The 20,113-nt window shown below is 47.0% G+C and overlaps 1 protein-coding gene across 1 annotated transcript; it reads left to right on the top strand.

The window, feature by feature from the left end:
- The first annotated feature begins 5,984 nt into the window (after nt 1-5,984).
- LOC120993602 (mucin-17-like) lies at nt 5,985-19,989 on the top strand. The gene is made up of 2 exons (XM_040422077.1): nt 5,985-19,539; nt 19,646-19,989. The coding sequence occupies exons 1-2, from the start codon at nt 5,985-5,987 to the stop codon at nt 19,987-19,989; spliced, it is 13,899 nt and encodes a 4,632-aa protein (XP_040278011.1).
- Nucleotides 19,990-20,113: the final 124 nt, after the last annotated feature.

Here is a 20,113-nt window from a genome sequence, read left to right as displayed (position 1 = left end):
GGCTTAATAAGGTTGACCCTGCAAACGGGTGCTCTTTAAAATCCTGTACAATTTTGTGCTGATTATTATGACAGTAGTTCATTCTAAGGGACAGAACTCCATTTATCTGATACAGGGCATTGGATATAATTCTGTCTGCCTGCAACCACCACTAGAGGGAGCTCACTGTATACTCATAGTACAACTGGTACATGCTCTTCACAACATTTATTATGTGAAACTTGCTTGTCAAGGGTGTGCGGCTCAGTGGGATAAGGTATGGCTTTGTATAAGGAGGCGTAGGTTAACTGATAACTACAGTTGCTACAAAATTCTGGTGTCGGCAAAACCAACCAATGGGTCGTGTAAAGTTAGAATAAAACAGCTAAAGATTCACCTGATTTGTCATCCAGCATGAGTCACTGTGATGAATCAAATAAATTTTTAGAGTTTTGTGGCAAAATTTTGGTGCAACTGATGAATATTAAGCCACGCCACTAAGCAAGACCTATTGTCAAGTGCAGTGGAAAAGTGATGAAATCTCTTAGTAAATTGGGTGAAAGGCATGTGCAGTAGTAAATCTGCCCCAGTATGCAGTAAGCTCCCCCTAGTGGTGACTGGTGGCAGGTAAAATTTTATAATTTATCTCTGTGTCTGTCTTATTATCAGAAAAATATGGCTCTGAAACCCTCTAAAGATACATTAGAGGGGAAGACTGGCCATACACTTTACAGGGAAATTCCCTGGTAGGCTGATGCCTAGGGGAGCACTTAAGCCCTCCTGGCGGCTTCTGAATGGGTACATAAAAATGTGATGCTCTCAGCATTAAATAATGAAGGGATCATCAGGTACTTATGCACCTGGCCAATGACCGCAGGTGCCCTCCTGATCTTAAAGAAGTTGTCCCATGAAGAATATTCTACACATTTCAAACCAGCACCTGGATCTAAATACTTTTGTAATTGCATGTAATTAAAAATTTAGCATAGCCACTGAGTTATTCAATGAAATGTATCTGTATAGCGCCACCTGCTGTTTGTTCTTATTCTTATATCTTTGTCCTGCTCACTGAGGTGGCCGCACATGCTCAGTATCATCCTTCAACTGCCTCCTGAGCTGTGATAGGTAGATCATGGACACGCCCCTTTAGCTGTAGCAGAATGGACACACCCCTTGTGCTGTCTACTTGATATAAATCTAGCAGAGCCATAAATGGGGAGATCTCTGGATCCATGGGAGGTACAGGGCTGGTTCTAGATTTTTGAAAGATAATTTGTGATGTCTGATTTAAATTTTTTCATTAATCATGGGAGAACCCCTTTAGCTGTACTACCATCCTCATGGGGGTAATAGAGTTGAATACTGTGGCCAGGGTGGCGGTATTGTTTGCTGCACTGTGGTATTTGGTTCTGATGAGGAAGTATTTTGTGCTCCGTTATGGTATTGCAGGCACTGCCAACTTGTGTTGCCCCCTCTTCTGAACCCGCCTAAAACATAGGGCCACTTTTATTTTTATTTAAGGGCCACTTTAAGTTCCCAGTCCTCCTGTATTCCCATGAGTCCTCCTGCTCTGTCATACTGCTAAAGTTCCAATCTCTTGGGAAAGCTGGGTGACAAATATTGGTAGTATCATAGCCACAATAAACCAGCTTTCATCCAGTTTTATATGGACATCTGCTTAGTAATGTAAGCAAGGAAGCATAACTTCAGTTGTAGCATCGACAGCAGCCGCTATGGGGCCCAGAGGCAATACGAGCCCTATTGTATGAAGATGATGTGATATATGACACTAATATACATCCTTTGGTTGCGCTACAATGGAGCCGCATGGATTCTAGTTCTTTAGATTATGGCATAGTTAGGAATATCTAGGTGACCACTGTCATAGCCATATTGGAAATCAAATATACAAGGAACTATATGAAATTGTCATTTATCCGACAAGGAGGAAGTGGCATCTTCCTCATCTTGCAGTCCCTGCCTCACAAAACAATCTGACCAGATGAACAGAGGGAGAGGAGGGAGATGAAGCTGCAGTATTTCTCCCTCAGTGATTCTCTGAGACTACATGCTGTGAGAGGGGAGAGGGAGCTGCATGGTAGACATCTGGCTCAAAGCACACAAAAGTCATGGAGAGAAATATGAATGTACAGAAGCCATCAGATGGAAAGGAATGAGCAAAATTTGCAGGCTACACCCAACATTTTAGTATACCCTACATCTACAGCTTCCTTCAGAGGGACTGGGTACATACTGTATGTATGTGGAAATATGGAAGTTTTGCATAACCTACGAGTGTGTCAGTTAACAAGAAGATTGTACTTAGAGTTTTATGCAGTTTTAACAGGTTTATTGCCTCACAATTGTGTTTGTACAAAGCAAACACGTGACAGTGTACAGTTCCATTTTTCTGAGAAAGGGAAGGGTCAGGAGGAACATGTCTCTCTCCTTTATGTTTCTAAATATGGCCCAGTCCCATGGTACAGTACGTAAATGTCAGCGTTTTATTTTGCTTGCTTGGAAATAACTCAGTGTGATAGTCTGCTGCGTTTTACAAGAGCTGTGACCTATCCTTCGGCCGTGTGCTGGGGTAGAGTTTAATAGGGTTTGCTAGTATCGGGACGTGGTTGAGGTCCTATTGGTTGAAGGCTTCAGACTTTTTTCTAAGGAAGTATAGTATGAATGTCCATTTCCATGGGAAAGTCAGAGATTTTTTTTGGTTAGAAAAAAAAATTGATTAATAACAGAACCTGATATATCAATTTTTGTCATATGTATAAAAAAAAAAACATACATTATGTGAGGCCACCAGATGCCAAACAATAATATTCATCAGCATAGAGTTCCATCCATTGTGGAAAAAAAATTAAATTAATATATATATATAATTTTTATAATTTATTTTTTATTTTTTCTGGGCTCTGCAGAATGGATAAGTGTAGTGTACAATGTTTTTGCATAATTTTTTCCCCAACACATATGTTAAACATAGGGCAAAAACACAATGTGAACCCAGTCTAAGCACTCTGCATCACGACCACCATAAAATGGGGTTGTCCTGCAGTGGGTCAGTGGGATGATCCCTAATAGCCTTCTTCAGGCAAACTGGCACAGAATTCAAGGCAAATTACAGATTAAGTTAAGGCCAGACTTGTCTCTTTTGCTATCTTAAAGCGGTTTCCCAATTTCCATTTACCCTATTAGACAATTATGAGTTAATAGAACGGGCTACGCTGTTGAGGACCTTCCTTTCTTGGTCACATCATCTCTCACTCTGGAGGACCTGCCCTGTCCTGTATTACACTGACAACATATTGATTAGAATGGACACTGTGTAATGCTTCTTTTCGCCAGCGGTGGTGCTGCAGAGAAATCAAACACTTACTGCCAGGTTTCTCCATAGATTACAATTGATCATTGAATTTCATAGCAGGAGGACAGTTTATGATCAGATTATTGTAAAGAAACCCTTCTAACAAGCAGAAATAGTCCCTTTTTAATCCAACAGAAGACATCTTTAGAGGGGTTGTCCTATCTCAACATTTATAGCCTATTGCTAGGAGACACCATCAATAGCAGAGCAGCAACTCAACTATTTTTGTAAGTCCTGTAGAAGTGAATTTGAAGGATGTCACACATGCTCAGTGTCCTCTCCTTCACTTCAGGAGCCCCATTCTGGAGCTTGGAGCAGGTGCCATAGGTGGGAACCATCCCTATATGAACTTTATGGTATGTTCTAGTGATAGGGCATAGACAATAACAAAAAATGGTTAGAAATCAAGGTATATTAAATCAGGCAAAATGTATTATTAAAATATATAAAATAGTTTAAGATTAATGTTAACAAGTGGAAGTTCCAAATAACACATAATATTAAACATCCCAAAAAATCATAAAAGGCAGACAAATGTCTCAATATAAATGATGTTTCAATATATAATGTTGATAAGGGCGTCTATAACTGTCACAGATGCAATATCGCCGCAATGTCTTTCTGGTTTGTTAGCTGAGCTCCTTGAGGTTAATAGATGTTTGTTTTCCACAACTAGTCAGATTCAAATCCAAGACCCCATTTATACAAAGCAAACTTGCTAACCACTGGGCCAACATGCTGTCCAACCACAATGGGTCAGTGTGTTACCCATAAGGCTACTTTCACACTAGCGTTCGGGGCTCCGCTTGTGAGTTCCGTTTGAAGGCTCTCACAAGCGGCCCCGAACGGATCCGTCCAGCCCTAATGCATTCAGAGTGGATGCGGATCCGCTCAGAATGCATCAGTTTGGCACCGTTTGTCCTCCGCTCAGCAGGCGGACACCTGAACGCAGCTTGCAGCGTTCGGGTGTCAGCCTGGCCGTGCGGAGGCAAACGGATCCGTCCAGACTTACAATGTAAGGCTACTTTCACACTTGCGTTAGGTGCGGATCCGTCTGGTATCTGCACAGACGGATCCGCACCTATAATGGAAACGCTTAGATCCGTTCAGAACGGATCCGTTTGCATTACCATGAACAAAAACAAAAAAAAATTATTTTTTTTTTGTTCATGATAATGCAAACGGATCCGTTTTGACTTTACATTGAAAGTCAATGGGGGACGGATCCGTTTGAAAATTGAGCCATACTGTGTCATCTTCAAACGGATCCGTCCCCATTGACTTAGGGCTCTTTCACACCTGCGTTATTGTCTTCCGGCATAGAGTTCCGTCGTCGGATTATCCTAATGCATTCTGAATAGAGAGAAATCCTTTCAGGATGCATCAGGATGTCTTCAGTTCCGGAACGGAACGTTTTTTGGCCGGAGAAAATACTGCAGCATGCTGCGCTTTTTGCTCCGGCCAAAAATCCGGAACACTTGCCGCAAGGCCGGATCCGGAATTAATGCCCATTGAAAGGCATTGATCCGGATCCGGCCTTAAGCTAAACATCGTTTCGGCGCATTGCCGGAGCCGACATTTAGCTTTTTCTGAATGGTTACCATGGCTGACGGGACGCTAAAGTCCTGACAGCCATGGTAAAGTGTAGCGGGGAGCGGGGGAGCAGCATACTTACCGTCCGTGCGGCTCCAGGGGCGCTTCAGAGTGACGTCAGGGCGCCCCAAGCGCATGGATCACATGATCGCATGGATCACGTCATCCATGCGCATGGGGCGCTCTGACGTCATTCTGGAGCGCCCCGGGAGCCGCACGGACTGTAAGTATACCGCTCCCCCGCTCCCCGCTCCTACTATGGCAACCAGGACTTTAATAGCGTCCTGGGTGCCATAGTAACACTGAAAGCATTTGGAAGACGGTTCCGTCTTCAAATGCTTTCAGTACACTTGCGTTTTTCCGGATCCGGCGGGCACCTCCGGCAACGGAAGTGCACGCCGGATCCCAACAACGCAAGTGTGAAAGAGGCCTAAGGCACCAAAAGTACAGCATAGAATACTATAAAATAAGTAGAAATGCTGAACAAACCCCTTAAAGGGGTATTCCCATCATAGACAATGGGGGCATATCGCTAGCATATGCCCCCATTGCCTGATAGGTGCGGGTCCCACAGCTGGGAGCCGCAACTATATCGAGAATGGAGCGGGGAGTGCTGTGGCTGGAGGACCACAGATTTCCCGGGGTCCGTCCACCACCAAGCGCTAATCCCCGCCTCTCCCATAGAAGTGAATGGGAGCGTACCACGCATGCGCGGCCCATGCTCCCATTCTAGTAATAGGGCATAGACAATAACAAAAAATGGTTAGCAATGGAGAGTGGCTGCGCATGCGCAGTGCGCCCTCCTTCATTTTCGGGTCTCCGTTCTCGATTTAGGTGCGGGTCCCAGTGGGCCCGCACCTATCAGACAATGGGCGCATATCCTAGCGATATTCCCCTATTGTCTGAGATGGGAAAACCCCTTTAAGCAAGATAATATCACTGGCTAACTACTAGTCGTAATAGTAGTGGTGGCCATAAATGTTGAAATTCATACTGTAATTCCAAATCATTTTTTCGTTGTTATGAATTTGTAATATACATGCATCTTGTCTCTTCTCCAAACACAGACTTCCCTGCAATAAGCACTGCAGATTTAAGCACAGATGTCCCTGCCACAAGCACAGAACCTGGAACTTCCACAGACCTTTCATCTTCTCCAACCACAGAACTCCCTACCACAAGCACTGAACCTGGAACTTCCACAGACCTTGTGTCTTCTCCAACCACAGAACTCTCTACCACAAGCACTGAACCTGGAACTTCCACAGACCTTGTGTCTTCTCCAACCACAGAACTCCCTACCACAAGCACTGAACCTGAAACTTCCACAGGCCTTGTGTCTTCTCCAACCACAGAACTCCCTACCACAAGCACTGAACCTGAAACTTCCACAGACCTTGTGTCTTCTCCAACCACAGAACTCCCTACCACAAGCACTGAACCAGGAACTTCCACAGATCTTTCGTCCTCTCCAACCACAGAACTCCCTACCACAAGCAAAGAACCTGGAACTTCCACAGACCTTTCGTCTTCTCCAACCCAAGAACTCCCTACCACAAGCACTGAACCGGGAACTTCCACAGACCTTGTGTCTTCTCCAACCACAGAACTCCCTACCACAAGCACTGAACCTGAAACTTCCACAGACCTTGGTTCTTCTCCAACCACAGAACTCCTTAACACAAGCACTGAACCTGAAACTTCCACAGACCTTGTGTCTTCTCCAACCACAGAACTCCCTACCACAAGCACTGAACCAGGAACTTCCACAGATCTTTCGTCCTCTCCAACCACAGAACTCCCTACCACAAGCACTGAATCGGGAACTTCCATAGACCTTGTGTCTTCTCCAACCACAGAACTCCCTACCACAAGCACTGAACCAGAAACTTCCACAGACCTTGGTTCTTCTCCAACCACAGAACTCCCTACCACAAGCACTGAACCTGAAACTTCCACAGACCTTGTGTCTTCTCCAACCACAGAACTCCCTACCACAAGCACTGAACCAGGAACTTCCACAGATCTTTCGTCTTCTCCAACCACAGAACTCCCTACCACAAGCACTGAACCTGGAACTTCCACAGACCTTTCGTCTTCTCCAACCACAGAACTCCCTACCACAAGCACTGAACCGGGAACTTCCACAGACCTTGTGTCTTCTCCAACCACAGAACTCCCTACCACAAGCACTGAAACTGGAACTTCCACAGACCTTGGTTCTTCTCCAACCACAGAACTCCCTACCACAAGCACTGAACCTGAAACTTCCACAGGCCTTGTATCTTCTCCAACCACAGAACTCCCTACCACAAGCACTGAACCAGGAACTTCCACAGACCTTGTGTCTTCTCCAACCACAGAACTCCCTACCACAAGCACTGAACCTGAAACTTCCACAGACATTTCGTCTTCTCCAACCACAGAACTCCCTACCACAAGCACTGAACCTGGAACTTCCACAGACCTTTCGTCTTCTCCAACCACAGAACTCCCTACCACAAGCACTGAACCTGAAACTTCCACAGACCTTGTGTCTTCTCCAACCACAGAACTCCCTACCACAAGCACTGAACCAGGAACTTCCACAGACCTTGTGTCTTCTCCAACCACAGAACTCCCTACCACAAGCACTGAAACTGGAACTTCCACAGACCTTTCGTCTTCTCCAACCACAGAACTCCCTACCACAAGCACTGAACCTGGAACTTCCACAGACCTTTCGTCTTCTCCAACCACAGAACTCCCTACCACAAGCACTGAACCTGGAACTTCCACAGACCTTGTGTCTTCTCCAACCACAGAACTCCCAACCACAAGCACTGAACCTGAAACTTCCACAGACCTTGTGTCTTCTCCAACCACAGAACTCCCTACCACAAGCACTGAACCAGGAACTTCCACAGACCTTTCGTCTTCTCCAACCACAGAACTCCCTACCACAAGCACTGAACCTGGAACTTTCACAGACCTTTCGTCTTCTCCAACCACAGAACTCCCTACCACAAGCACTGAACCGGGGACTTCCACAGACCTTGTGTCTTCTCCAACCACAGAACTCCCTACCACAAGCACTGAACCTGGAACTTCCACAGACCTTGTGTCTTCTCCAACCACAGAACTCCCTACCACAAGCACTGAACCTGGAACTTCCACAGACCTTGTGTCTTCTCCAACCACAGAACTCCCTACCACAAGCACTGAACCTGGAACTTCCACAGACCTTGTGTCTTCTCCAACCACAGAACTCCCTACCACAAGCACTGAACCAGGAACTTCCACAGACCTTGTGTCTTCTCCAACCACAGAACTCCCTACCACAAGCACTGAACCTGAAACTTCCACAGACTTTGTATCTTCTCCAACCACAGAACTCCCTACCACAGGCACTGAACCTGAAACTTCCACAGACCTTGTGTCTTCTCCAACCACAGAACTCCCTACCACAAGCACTGAACCTGGAACTTCCACAGACCTTGTGTCTTCTCCAACCACAGAACTCCCTACCACAATCACTGAACCTGGAACTTCCACAGACTTTGTGTCTTCTCCAATCACAGAACTCCCTACCACAAGCACTGAACCTGGAACTTCCACAGACCTTGTGTCTTCTCCAACCACAGAACTCCCTACCACAAGTACTCAACCTGGAACTTCCACAGACCTTGTGACTTCTCCAACCACAGAAATCCCTACAACAATCAATGAACCTGGAACTTCAACAGACCTTGTGTCTTCTCCAACCACAGAACTCCCTACCACAATCACTGAACCTGGAACTTTCACAGACCTTGTGTCTTCTCCAACCACAGAACTCCCTACTACAAGCACTGAACCTGGAACTTCCACAGACCTTGTGTCTTCTCCAACCACAGAACTCCCTACCACAATCACTGAACCTGGAACTTTCACAGACCTTGTGTCTTCTCCAACCACAGAACTCTCTACTACAAGCACTGAACCTGGAACTTCCACAGACCTTGTGTCTTCTCCAACCACAGAACTCCCTACCACAAGCACTGAACCTGGAACTTCCACAGACCTTGTGTCTTCTCCAACCACAGAAATCCCTACAACAATCACTGAACCTGGAACTTCCACAGACCTTGTGTCTTCTCCAACCACAGAACTCCCTACCACAAGCACTGAACCTGGAACTTCCACAGACCTTGTGTCTTCTCTAACCACAGAACTCCCTACTACAAGTACTGAACCTGGAACTTCCACAGACCTTGTGTCCTCTCCAACCACAGAACTCTTTACCTCAAGCAATGAACCTGGAACTTCCACAGACCTTGTGTCTTCTCCAACCACAGAACTCCCTACCACAATCACTGAACCTAGAACTTCCACAGATCTTTCATCTTCTCCAACCACAGAACTCCCAACCACAAGCACTGAACCTGGAACTTCCACAGACCTTGTGTCTTCTCCAACCACAGAACTCTCTACCACAAGCACTGAACCTGGAACTTCCACAGACCTTGTGCCTTCTCCAACCACAGAACTCCCTACCACAAGCACTGAACCTGGAACTTCCACAGACCTTGTGTCTTCTCCAACCACAGAACTCCCTACCACAAGCACTGAACCTGAAACTTCCACAGGCCTTGTGTCTTCTCCAACCACAGAACTCCCTACCACAAACACTGAACCTGGAACTTCCACAGACCTTGTGTCTTCTCCAACCACAGAACTCCCTACCACAAGCACTGAACCTGAAACTTCCACAGACCTTGTGTCTTCTCCAACCACAGAACTCCCTACCACAAACACTGAACCTGGAACTTCCACAGACCTTGTGTCTTCTCCAACCACAGAACTCCCTACAACAAGCAATGAATCTGGAACTTCCACAGACCTTGTGTCTTCTCCAACCACAGAACTCCCTACCACAAGCACTGAACCTGGAACTTCCACAGACCTTGTGTCTTCTCCAAACACAGAACTCCCTACCACAAGCACTGAACCAGGAACTTCTACAGACCTTTCGTCTTCTTCAACCACAGAACTCCCTACCACAAGCACTGAACCTGAAACTTCCACAGACCTTGTGTCTTCTCCAACCACAGAACTCCCTACCACAAACACTGAACCTGGAACTTCCACAGACCTTGTGTCTTCTCCAACCACAGAACTCCCTACAACAAGCAATGAATCTGGAACTTCCACAGACCTTGTGTCTTCTCCAACCACAGAACTCCCTACCACAAGCACTGAACCTGGAACTTCCACAGACCTTGTGTCTTCTCCAACCACAGAACTCCCTACCACAAGCACTGAACCAGGAACTTCGACAGACCTTTCATCTTCTCCAACCACAGAACTCCCTACCACAATAACTGAACCTGGAACTTCCATAGACTTTTTGTCTTCTCCAATCACAGAACTCCCTACCACAAGCACTGAACCTGGAACTTCCACATACCTTGTGTCTTCTCCAACCACAGAACTCCTTACCACAAGCACTGAACCTGGAACTTCCACAGATCTTGTGTCTTCTCCAACCACAGAAATCCTTACAACAGTCACTGAACCTGGAACTTCAACAGACCTTGTGTCTTCTCCAACCACAGAACTCCCTACCACAAGCACTGAACCTGGAACTTCCAAAGACATTGTGTCTTCTCCAACCACAGAACTCCCTACTACAAGCACTGAACCTGGAACTTCCACAGACCTTGTGTCGTCTCCAACCACAGAACTCTTTACCACAAGCAATGAACCTGGAACTTCCACAGACCTTGTGTCTTCTCCAACCACAGAACTCCCTACCACAATCACTGAACCTGGAACTTCCACAGGCCTTGTGTCTTCTCCAATCACAGAACTCCCTACCACAAGCACTGAACCTGGAACTTCCACAGACCTTGTGTCTTCTCCAACCACAGAACTCCCTATGACAAGCACTGAACCTGGAACTTCCACAGACCTTTTGTCCTCTCCAACCACAGAACACCTTACCACAAGCAATGAATCTGGAACTTCCACAGACCTTGTTTCTTCTTCAACCACAGAACTCCCTACCACAAGCACTGAACCTGGAACTTCCACAGACCTTGTGTCTTCTCCAACCACAGAACTCTCTACCACAAGCACTGAACCTGGAACTTCCACAGACCTTGTGTCTTCTCCAACCACAGAACTCCCTACCGCAAGCACTGAACCTGGAACTTCCACAGACCTTGTGTCTTCTCCAACCACAGAACTCCCTACCACAAGCAATGAACCTGGAACTTCCACAGACCTTGTGTCTTCTCCAACCACAGAACTCTTTACCACAAGCAATGAACCTGGAAATTCCACAGACCTTGTGTCTTCTCCAACCACAGAAATCCCTACCACAATCACTGAACCTGTAAGTTCCGCAGACCTTGTGTCTTCTCCAACCACAGAACTCCCTACCACAAGCACTGAACCTGGAACTTCCACAGACCTTGTGTCTTCTCCAACCACAGAACTCCCTACCACAAGCACTGAACCTGGAACTTCCACAGACCTTGTGTCTTCTCCAACCACAGAACTCTTTACCACAAGCAATGAACCTGGAAGTTCCACAGACCTTGTGTCTTCTCCAACCACAGAAATCCCTACCACAATCACTGAACCTGGAACTTCCACAGACCTTGTGTCTTCTCCAACCACAGAACTCCCTACCACAAGCACTGAACCTGGAACTTCCACAGACCTTGTGTCTTCTCCAACCACAGAACTCCCTACTACAAGTACTGAACCTGGAACTTCCACAGACATTGTGTCCTCTCCAACCACAGAACTCCCTACCACAAGCACTGAACCTGGAACTTCCACAGGCCTTGTGTCTTCTCAAATCACAGAACTCCCTACCACAAGCACTGAACCTGGAACTTCCACAGACCTTGTGTCTTCTCCAAACACAGAACTCCCTACAACAAGCACTGAACCTGGAACTTCCACAGACTTTGTGTCTTCTCCAGCCACAGAACTCCCTACCACAAGCACTGAACCAGGAACTTCCACAGACCTTGTGTCTTCTCCAACCACAGAACTCCCTACCACAAGCACTGAACCTGGAACTTCCACAGACCTTGTGTCTTCTCCAACCACAGAACTCCCTACCACAAGCACTGAACCTGGAACTTCCACAGATCTTTCATCTTCTCCAACCACAGAACTCCCAACCACAAGCACTGAACCTGGAACTTCCACAGACCTTGTGTCTTCTCCAACCACAGAACTCCCTACCAGAAGTACTGAACCTTTAACTTCCACAGACCTTGTGTCGTCTCCAACCACAGAAATCCCTACAACAATCACTGAACCTGGAACTTCCTCAAACCTTGTGTCTTCTCCAAACACAGAACTCCCTACAACAAGCACTGAACCTGGAACTTCCACAGACTTTGTGTCTTCTCCAGCCACAGAACTCCCTACCACAAGCACTGAACCAGGAACTTCCACAGACCTTGTGTCTTCTCCAACCACAGAACTCCCTACCACAAGCACTGAACCTGGAACTTCCACAGACCTTGTGTCTTCTCCAACCACAGAACTCCCTACCACAAGCACTGAACCTGGATCTTCCACAGACCTTGTGTCTTCTCCAACCACAGAACTCCCTACTACAAGTACTGAACCTGGAACTTCCACAGACCTTGTGTCCTCTCCAACAACAGAACTCTTTACCACAAGCAATGAACCTGGAACTTCCACAGACCTTGTGTCTTCTCCAACCACAGAGCTCCCTACCACAATCACTGAACCTGGAACTTTCACAGGCCTTGTGTCTTCTCCAATAACAGAACTCCCTACCACAAGCACTGAAACTGGAACTTCCACAGACCTTGTGTCTTCTCCAACCACAGAACTCCCTACGACACGCACTGAACCTCGAACTTCCACAGACCTTGTGTCTTCTCCAACTACAGAACTCCCTACCACAAGCACTGAACCTGGAACTTCCACAGACCTTGTGTCTTCTCCAACAACAGAACTCCCTACCACAAGCACTGAACCTGGAACTTCCACAGACCTTGTGTCTTCTCCAACCACAGAACTCTTTACCTCAAGCAATGAACCTGGAACTTCCACAGACCTTGTGTCTTCTCCAACCACAGAACTCCCTACCACAAGCAATGAACCTGGAACTTCCACAGACATTGTGTCTTCTCCAATCACAGAACTCCCTACTACAAGCACTGAACCTGGAACTTCCCCAGACCTTGTGTCTTCTCCAACCACAGAACTCTTTACCACAAGCACTGAACCTGGAACTTCCACAGACCTTGTGTCTTCTCCAACCACAGAACTCTTTACCACAAGCAATGAACCTGGAACTTCCACAGACCTTGTGTCTTCTCCAACCACAGAACTCCCTACCAAAAGCACTGAACCTGGAACTTCCACAGACCTTGTGACTTCTCCAGCTACAGAACTCCCTACCACAAGCACTGAACCTGGAACTTCCACAGACCTTGTGTCTTCTCCAACCACAGAACTCCCTACCACAAGCACTGAACCTGGAACTTCCACAGACCTTGTGTCATCTCCAACCACAGAACTCCCTACCACAAGCACTGAACCTGGAACTTCCACAGACCTTGTGTCTTCTCCAACCACAGAACTCTCTACCACAAGCACTGAACCTGGAACTTCCACAGACCTTGTGTCTTCTCCAACCACAGAACTCCCTACCGCAAGCACTGAACCTGGAACTTCCACAGACCTTGTGTCTTCTCCAACCACAGAACTCCCTACCACAAGCAATGAACCTGGAACTTCCACAGACCTTGTGTCTTCTCCAACCACAGAACTCTTTACCACAAGCAATGAACCTGGAAATTCCACAGACCTTGTGTCTTCTCCAACCACAGAAATCCCTACCACAATCACTGAACCTGTAAGTTCCGCAGACCTTGTGTCTTCTCCAACCACAGAACTCCCTACCACAAGCACTGAACCTGGAACTTCCACAGACCTTGTGTCTTCTCCAACCACAGAACTCCCTACCACAAGCACTGAACCTGGAACTTCCACAGACCTTGTGTCTTCTCCAACCACAGAACTCTTTACCACAAGCAATGAACCTGGAAGTTCCACAGACCTTGTGTCTTCTCCAACCACAGAAATCCCTACCACAATCACTGAACCTGGAACTTCCACAGACCTTGTGTCTTCTCCAACCACAGAACTCCCTACCACAAGCACTGAACCTGGAACTTCCACAGACCTTGTGTCTTCTCCAACCACAGAACTCCCTACTACAAGTACTGAACCTGGAACTTCCACAGACATTGTGTCCTCTCCAACCACAGAACTCCCTACCACAAGCACTGAACCTGGAACTTCCACAGGCCTTGTGTCTTCTCAAATCACAGAACTCCCTACCACAAGCACTGAACCTGGAACTTCCACAGACCTTGTGTCTTCTCCAAACACAGAACTCCCTACAACAAGCACTGAACCTGGAACTTCCACAGACTTTGTGTCTTCTCCAGCCACAGAACTCCCTACCACAAGCACTGAACCAGGAACTTCCACAGACCTTGTGTCTTCTCCAACCACAGAACTCCCTACCACAAGCACTGAACCTGGAACTTCCACAGACCTTGTGTCTTCTCCAACCACAGAACTCCCTACCACAAGCACTGAACCTGGAACTTCCACAGATCTTTCATCTTCTCCAACCACAGAACTCCCAACCACAAGCACTGAACCTGGAACTTCCACAGACCTTGTGTCTTCTCCAACCACAGAACTCCCTACCAGAAGTACTGAACCTTTAACTTCCACAGACCTTGTGTCGTCTCCAACCACAGAAATCCCTACAACAATCACTGAACCTGGAACTTCCTCAAACCTTGTGTCTTCTCCAAACACAGAACTCCCTACAACAAGCACTGAACCTGGAACTTCCACAGACTTTGTGTCTTCTCCAGCCACAGAACTCCCTACCACAAGCACTGAACCAGGAACTTCCACAGACCTTGTGTCTTCTCCAACCACAGAACTCCCTACCACAAGCACTGAACCTGGAACTTCCACAGACCTTGTGTCTTCTCCAACCACAGAACTCCCTACCACAAGCACTGAACCTGGAACTTCCACAGACCTTGTGTCTTCTCCAACCACAGAACTCCCTACTACAAGTACTGAACCTGGAACTTCCACAGACCTTGTGTCCTCTCCAACAACAGAACTCTTTACCACAAGCAATGAACCTGGAACTTCCACAGACCTTGTGTCTTCTCCAACCACAGAGCTCCCTACCACAATCACTGAACCTGGAACTTTCACAGGCCTTGTGTCTTCTCCAATAACAGAACTCCCTACCACAAGCACTGAAACTGGAACTTCCACAGACCTTGTGTCTTCTCCAACCACAGAACTCCCTACGACACGCACTGAACCTCGAACTTCCACAGACCTTGTGTCTTCTCCAACTACAGAACTCCCTACCACAAGCACTGAACCTGGAACTTCCACAGACCTTGTGTCTTCTCCAACAACAGAACTCCCTACCACAAGCACTGAACCTGGAACTTCCACAGACCTTGTGTCTTCTCCAACCACAGAACTCTTTACCTCAAGCAATGAACCTGGAACTTCCACAGACCTTGTGTCTTCTCCAACCACAGAACTCCCTACCACAAGCAATGAACCTGGAACTTCCACAGACATTGTGTCTTCTCCAATCACAGAACTCCCTACTACAAGCACTGAACCTGGAACTTCCCCAGACCTTGTGTCTTCTCCAACCACAGAACTCTTTACCACAAGCACTGAACCTGGAACTTCCACAGACCTTGTGTCTTCTCCAACCACAGAACTCTTTACCACAAGCAATGAACCTGGAACTTCCACAGACCTTGTGTCTTCTCCAACCACAGAACTCCCTACCAAAAGCACTGAACCTGGAACTTCCACAGACCTTGTGACTTCTCCAGCTACAGAACTCCCTACCACAAGCACTGAACCTGGAACTTCCACAGACCTTGTGTCTTCTCCAACCACAGAACTCCCTACCACAAGCACTGAACCTGGAACTTCCACAGACCTTGTGTCTTCTCCAACCACAGAACTCCCTACCACAAGCACTGAACCTGGAACTTCCACAGACCTTTTGTCCTCTCCAACCACAGAACTCCCTACCACAAGCAATGAATCTGGAACTTCCACAGACCTTGTTTCTTCTTCAACCACAGAACTCCCTACCACAAGCACTGAACCTGGAACTGCCACAAACCTTGTGTCTTCTCCAACCACAGTACTCTTTACCACAAGCACTGAACCTGGAACTTCCACAGACCTTGTGTCCTCTCCAATTACAGAACTCTTTACCACAAGCAATGAACCTGCAACTTCCACAGACTTTGTTTCCTCTCCAATCACAGAACTCCCTAATACAAGCACTGAACCTGTAACTTCCACAGACCTTGTGTCTTCTCCAACCACAGAACTCTTTACCACAAGCACTGAACCTGGAACTTCCACAGACCTTGTGTCTTCTCCAACCACAGAACTCTTTACCACAAGCAATGAACCTGGAACTTCCACAGACCTTGTGTCTTCTCCAACCACAGAACTCCCTACCAAAAGCACTGAACCTGGAACTTCCACAGACCTTGTGACTTCTCCAGCTACAGAACTCCCTACCACAAGCACTGAACCTGGAACTTCCACAGACCTTGTGTCTTCTCCAACCACAGAACTCCCTACCACAAGCACTGAACCTGGAACTTCCACAGACCTTGTGTCATCTCCAACCACAGAACTCCCTACCACAAGCACTGAACCTGGAACTTCCACAGACCTTTTGTCCTCTCCAACCACAGAACTCCCTACCACAAGCAATGAATCTGGAACTTCCACAGACCTTGTTTCTTCTTCAACCACAGAACTCCCTACCACAAGCACTGAACCTGGAACTGCCACAAACCTTGTGTCTTCTCCAACCACAGTACTCTTTACCACAAGCACTGAACCTGGAACTTCCACAGACCTTGTGTCCTCTCCAATTACAGAACTCTTTACCACAAGCAATGAACCTGCAACTTCCACAGACTTTGTTTCCTCTCCAATCACAGAACTCCCTAATACAAGCACTGAACCTGTAACTTCCACAGACCTTGTGTCTTCTCCAACCACAGAACTCCCTATAACAAGCACTAAACCTGGAACTTCCACAGACCTTGTGTTTTCTCCAACCACAGAACTCCCTACCACAAGCACTGAACCTGGAACTTCCACAGACCTTGTGTCATCTCCAACCACAGAACTCCCTACCACAAGCACTGAACCTGGAACTTCCACAGACCTTTTGTCCTCTCCAACCACAGAACTCCCTACCACAAGCAATGAATCTGGAACTTCCACAGACCTTGTTTCTTCTTCAACCACAGAACTCCCTACCACAAGCACTGAACCTGGAACTGCCACAGACCTTGTGTCTTCTCCAACCACAGTACTCTTTACCACAAGCACTGAACCTGGAACTTCCACAGACCTTGTGTCCTCTCTAATTACAGAACTCTTTACCACAAGCAATGAACCTGCAACTTCCACAGACTTTGTTTCCTCTCCAATCACAGAACTCCCTATTACAAGCACTGAACCTGTAACTTCCACAGACCTTGTGTCTTCTCCAACCACAGAACTCCCTATAACAAGCACTAAACCTGGAACTTCCACAGACCTTGTGTCTTCTCCAACCACAGAACTCCCTACCACAAGCACTGAACCTGGAACTTCCACAGACCTTGTGTCTTCTCCAACCACAGAACTCCCTACCACAAGCATTGAACCTGAAACTTCCACAGACCTTGTGTCTTCTCCAACCACAGAACTCCCTATGACAAGCACTAAACCTGGAACTTCCACAGACCTTGTGTCTTCTCCAACCACAGAACTCCCTACCACAAGCACTGAACCTGGAACTTCCACAGACCTTGTGTCTTCTCAAACCACAGAACTCCCTACCACAAGCATTGAACCTGGAACTTCCACAGACCTTGTGTCTTCTCCAACCACAGAACTCCCTACCACAAGCACTGAACCTGGAACTACCACAGACCTTGTGTCTTCTCCAACCACAGCACTCCCTACCACAAGCAATGAACCTGGAACTTCCACAGACCTTGTGTCTTCTTCAATCTCAGAACTCCCTACCAAAAGCACTGAACCTGGAACTTCCACAGACCTTGTGTCTTCTCCAATCACAGAACTCCCTACCACAAGCACTGAACCTGAAACTTCCACAGACCTTGTGTCTTCTCCAATCACAGAACTCCCTACCACAAGCACTGAACCTGGAACTTCCACAAACCTTGTGTCTTCTCCAACCAAAGAACTCCCTACCACAAGCACTGAACATGGAAGTTCCACAGACCTTGTGTCTTCTCCAACCAAAGAACTCCCTACCACAAGCACTGAACATGGAAGTTCCACAGACCTTGTGTCTTCTCCTACCACAGAATCTCTTGCCACAAGCACTGGATCTGAAACTTCTGCAGGCCTTGTGTCTTTTCAAACCACAGAATCTGTTAGTACGAGCACTGGACATGGAACTTCTAAAGACCTAATGTCTTCTCCAACCACAGAATCTCCTGCCACAAGCGCTGTAACTGGATCTTCTGCAGACCTTGTGTCTTCTACAACCACACAATCCCCTGCCACAAGCTCTGGACCTGGAACCTCTCCAGACCATTTCTCTTCTCTAACAACAGAATCTTCTTTCACGAGTACTGGACCTGGAACTTCTGCAGAACGTGCATCTTCTGCAACCACAGAATCCTTTGCCACAAGCACTGGACCTGGAACTTCTGCAAACCTTATCTCTTCTCAAACCACAGAATCCTTTGTTACTAGCAGTAGACCTGGAACTTCCGCAGACCTTGCATCCTCTCAGACAACAGAATCTCCTGCCACAAGCAGTAGACCTGGAACTTCTGCAGATCTTGTCTCTTCTCCAAACACAGAACCCCCTGCCATGAGCTCTGGACCTGGTACTTCTGCAAACCTTATCTCTTCTCCAACCACAGAATCTTTTATCACGATCAGTAGACCTGGAACTTCTTCGAATGTTGTCTCTTCTGCAACCACAGAATCTCTTGCCACGAGCTCTGGACCTGAAACTTCTGCAGGCCTTGTGTCTTCTCAAACCACAGAATCTCTTGCTACAAGCACAGGACCTGCAACTTCTGCACATTTTGTCTCTTCTACCACAGAATCCCATGCCATGAGTACTGGATCTGGAACTTCTGCAGGACTTGTCTTTTCTTCCACCACAAAATCCCCTGCCACAAGCTCTGGACCTGGAACTTCTAAAGACCTTATCTCTTCTTCAACCACAGAATCTCCTGCCACAAACACTGGACCTGGAACTTCTGCAAACCTTATCTCTTCTCCAACCACAGAATCCTTTGTCACGAGCAGTAGACCTGGAACTTCTGCAGGACTTGTCTCTTCTCCAACCACAGAATCTCCTGCCACGAGCACTGGACCTGGAATGTCTGCAGACCTTGTGTCTTCTCAAACCACAGAATCCTCTGCTACAAGCACAGGACCTGCAACTTCTGAACAGTTAGTCTCTTCTACCACAGAATCTCATGCCATAAGTACTGGATCTGGAACTTCTGCAGGACTTGTCTTTTCTTCCACCACAAAATCCACTACTAGCCCTGGACTTATCTCTTCTCCAACCACAGAATCTCCTGCCACAAGCAGTAGACCTGGAACTTCTGCAGATCTTGTCTCATCTCCAACAACAGAATCCCCTGCTACAAGCTCTGGACCTGGAACTTCTAAAGACCTTATCTCTTCTTCAACCACAGAATCTCCTGCCACAAACACTGGACCTGGAACTTCTGAAAACCTTATCTCTTCTCCAACCACAGAATACTTTGTCACGAGCAGTAGACCTGGAACTTCTGCAGGACTTGTCTCTTCTCCAACCACAGAATCTCCTGCCACGAGCACTGGACCTGGAATGTCTGCAGACCTTGTGTCTTCTCAAACCACAGAATCCTCTGCTACAAGCACAGGACCTGCAACTTCTGAACAGTTAGTCTCTTCTACCACAGAATCTCATGCCATAAGTACTGGATCTGGAACTTCTGCAGGACTTGTCTTTTCTTCCACCACAAAATCCACTGCTACTAGCCCTGGACTTATCTCTTCTTCAACCACAGA

This window comes from Bufo bufo, chromosome 3 (genome assembly GCF_905171765.1).
Source record: "Bufo bufo chromosome 3, aBufBuf1.1, whole genome shotgun sequence".
NCBI lineage: Eukaryota > Metazoa > Chordata > Amphibia > Anura > Bufonidae > Bufo > Bufo bufo.
The sequence above is the reverse complement of the archived record's forward strand: the minus strand, read 5'-3'. Positions and strand labels throughout refer to the sequence as shown.

Coding starts and splice junctions, on each gene's coding strand:
- LOC120993602 (XM_040422077.1), top strand. CDS start 5,985: ATGCATCTTGTCTCTTCTCCAAACACAGACTTCCCTGCAATAAGCACT. Junction 19,540..19,645: donor CACAGAATCTCATGCCATAA/GTACTGGATCTG, acceptor TCCTGCCACAAG/CAGTAGACCTGGAACTTCTG.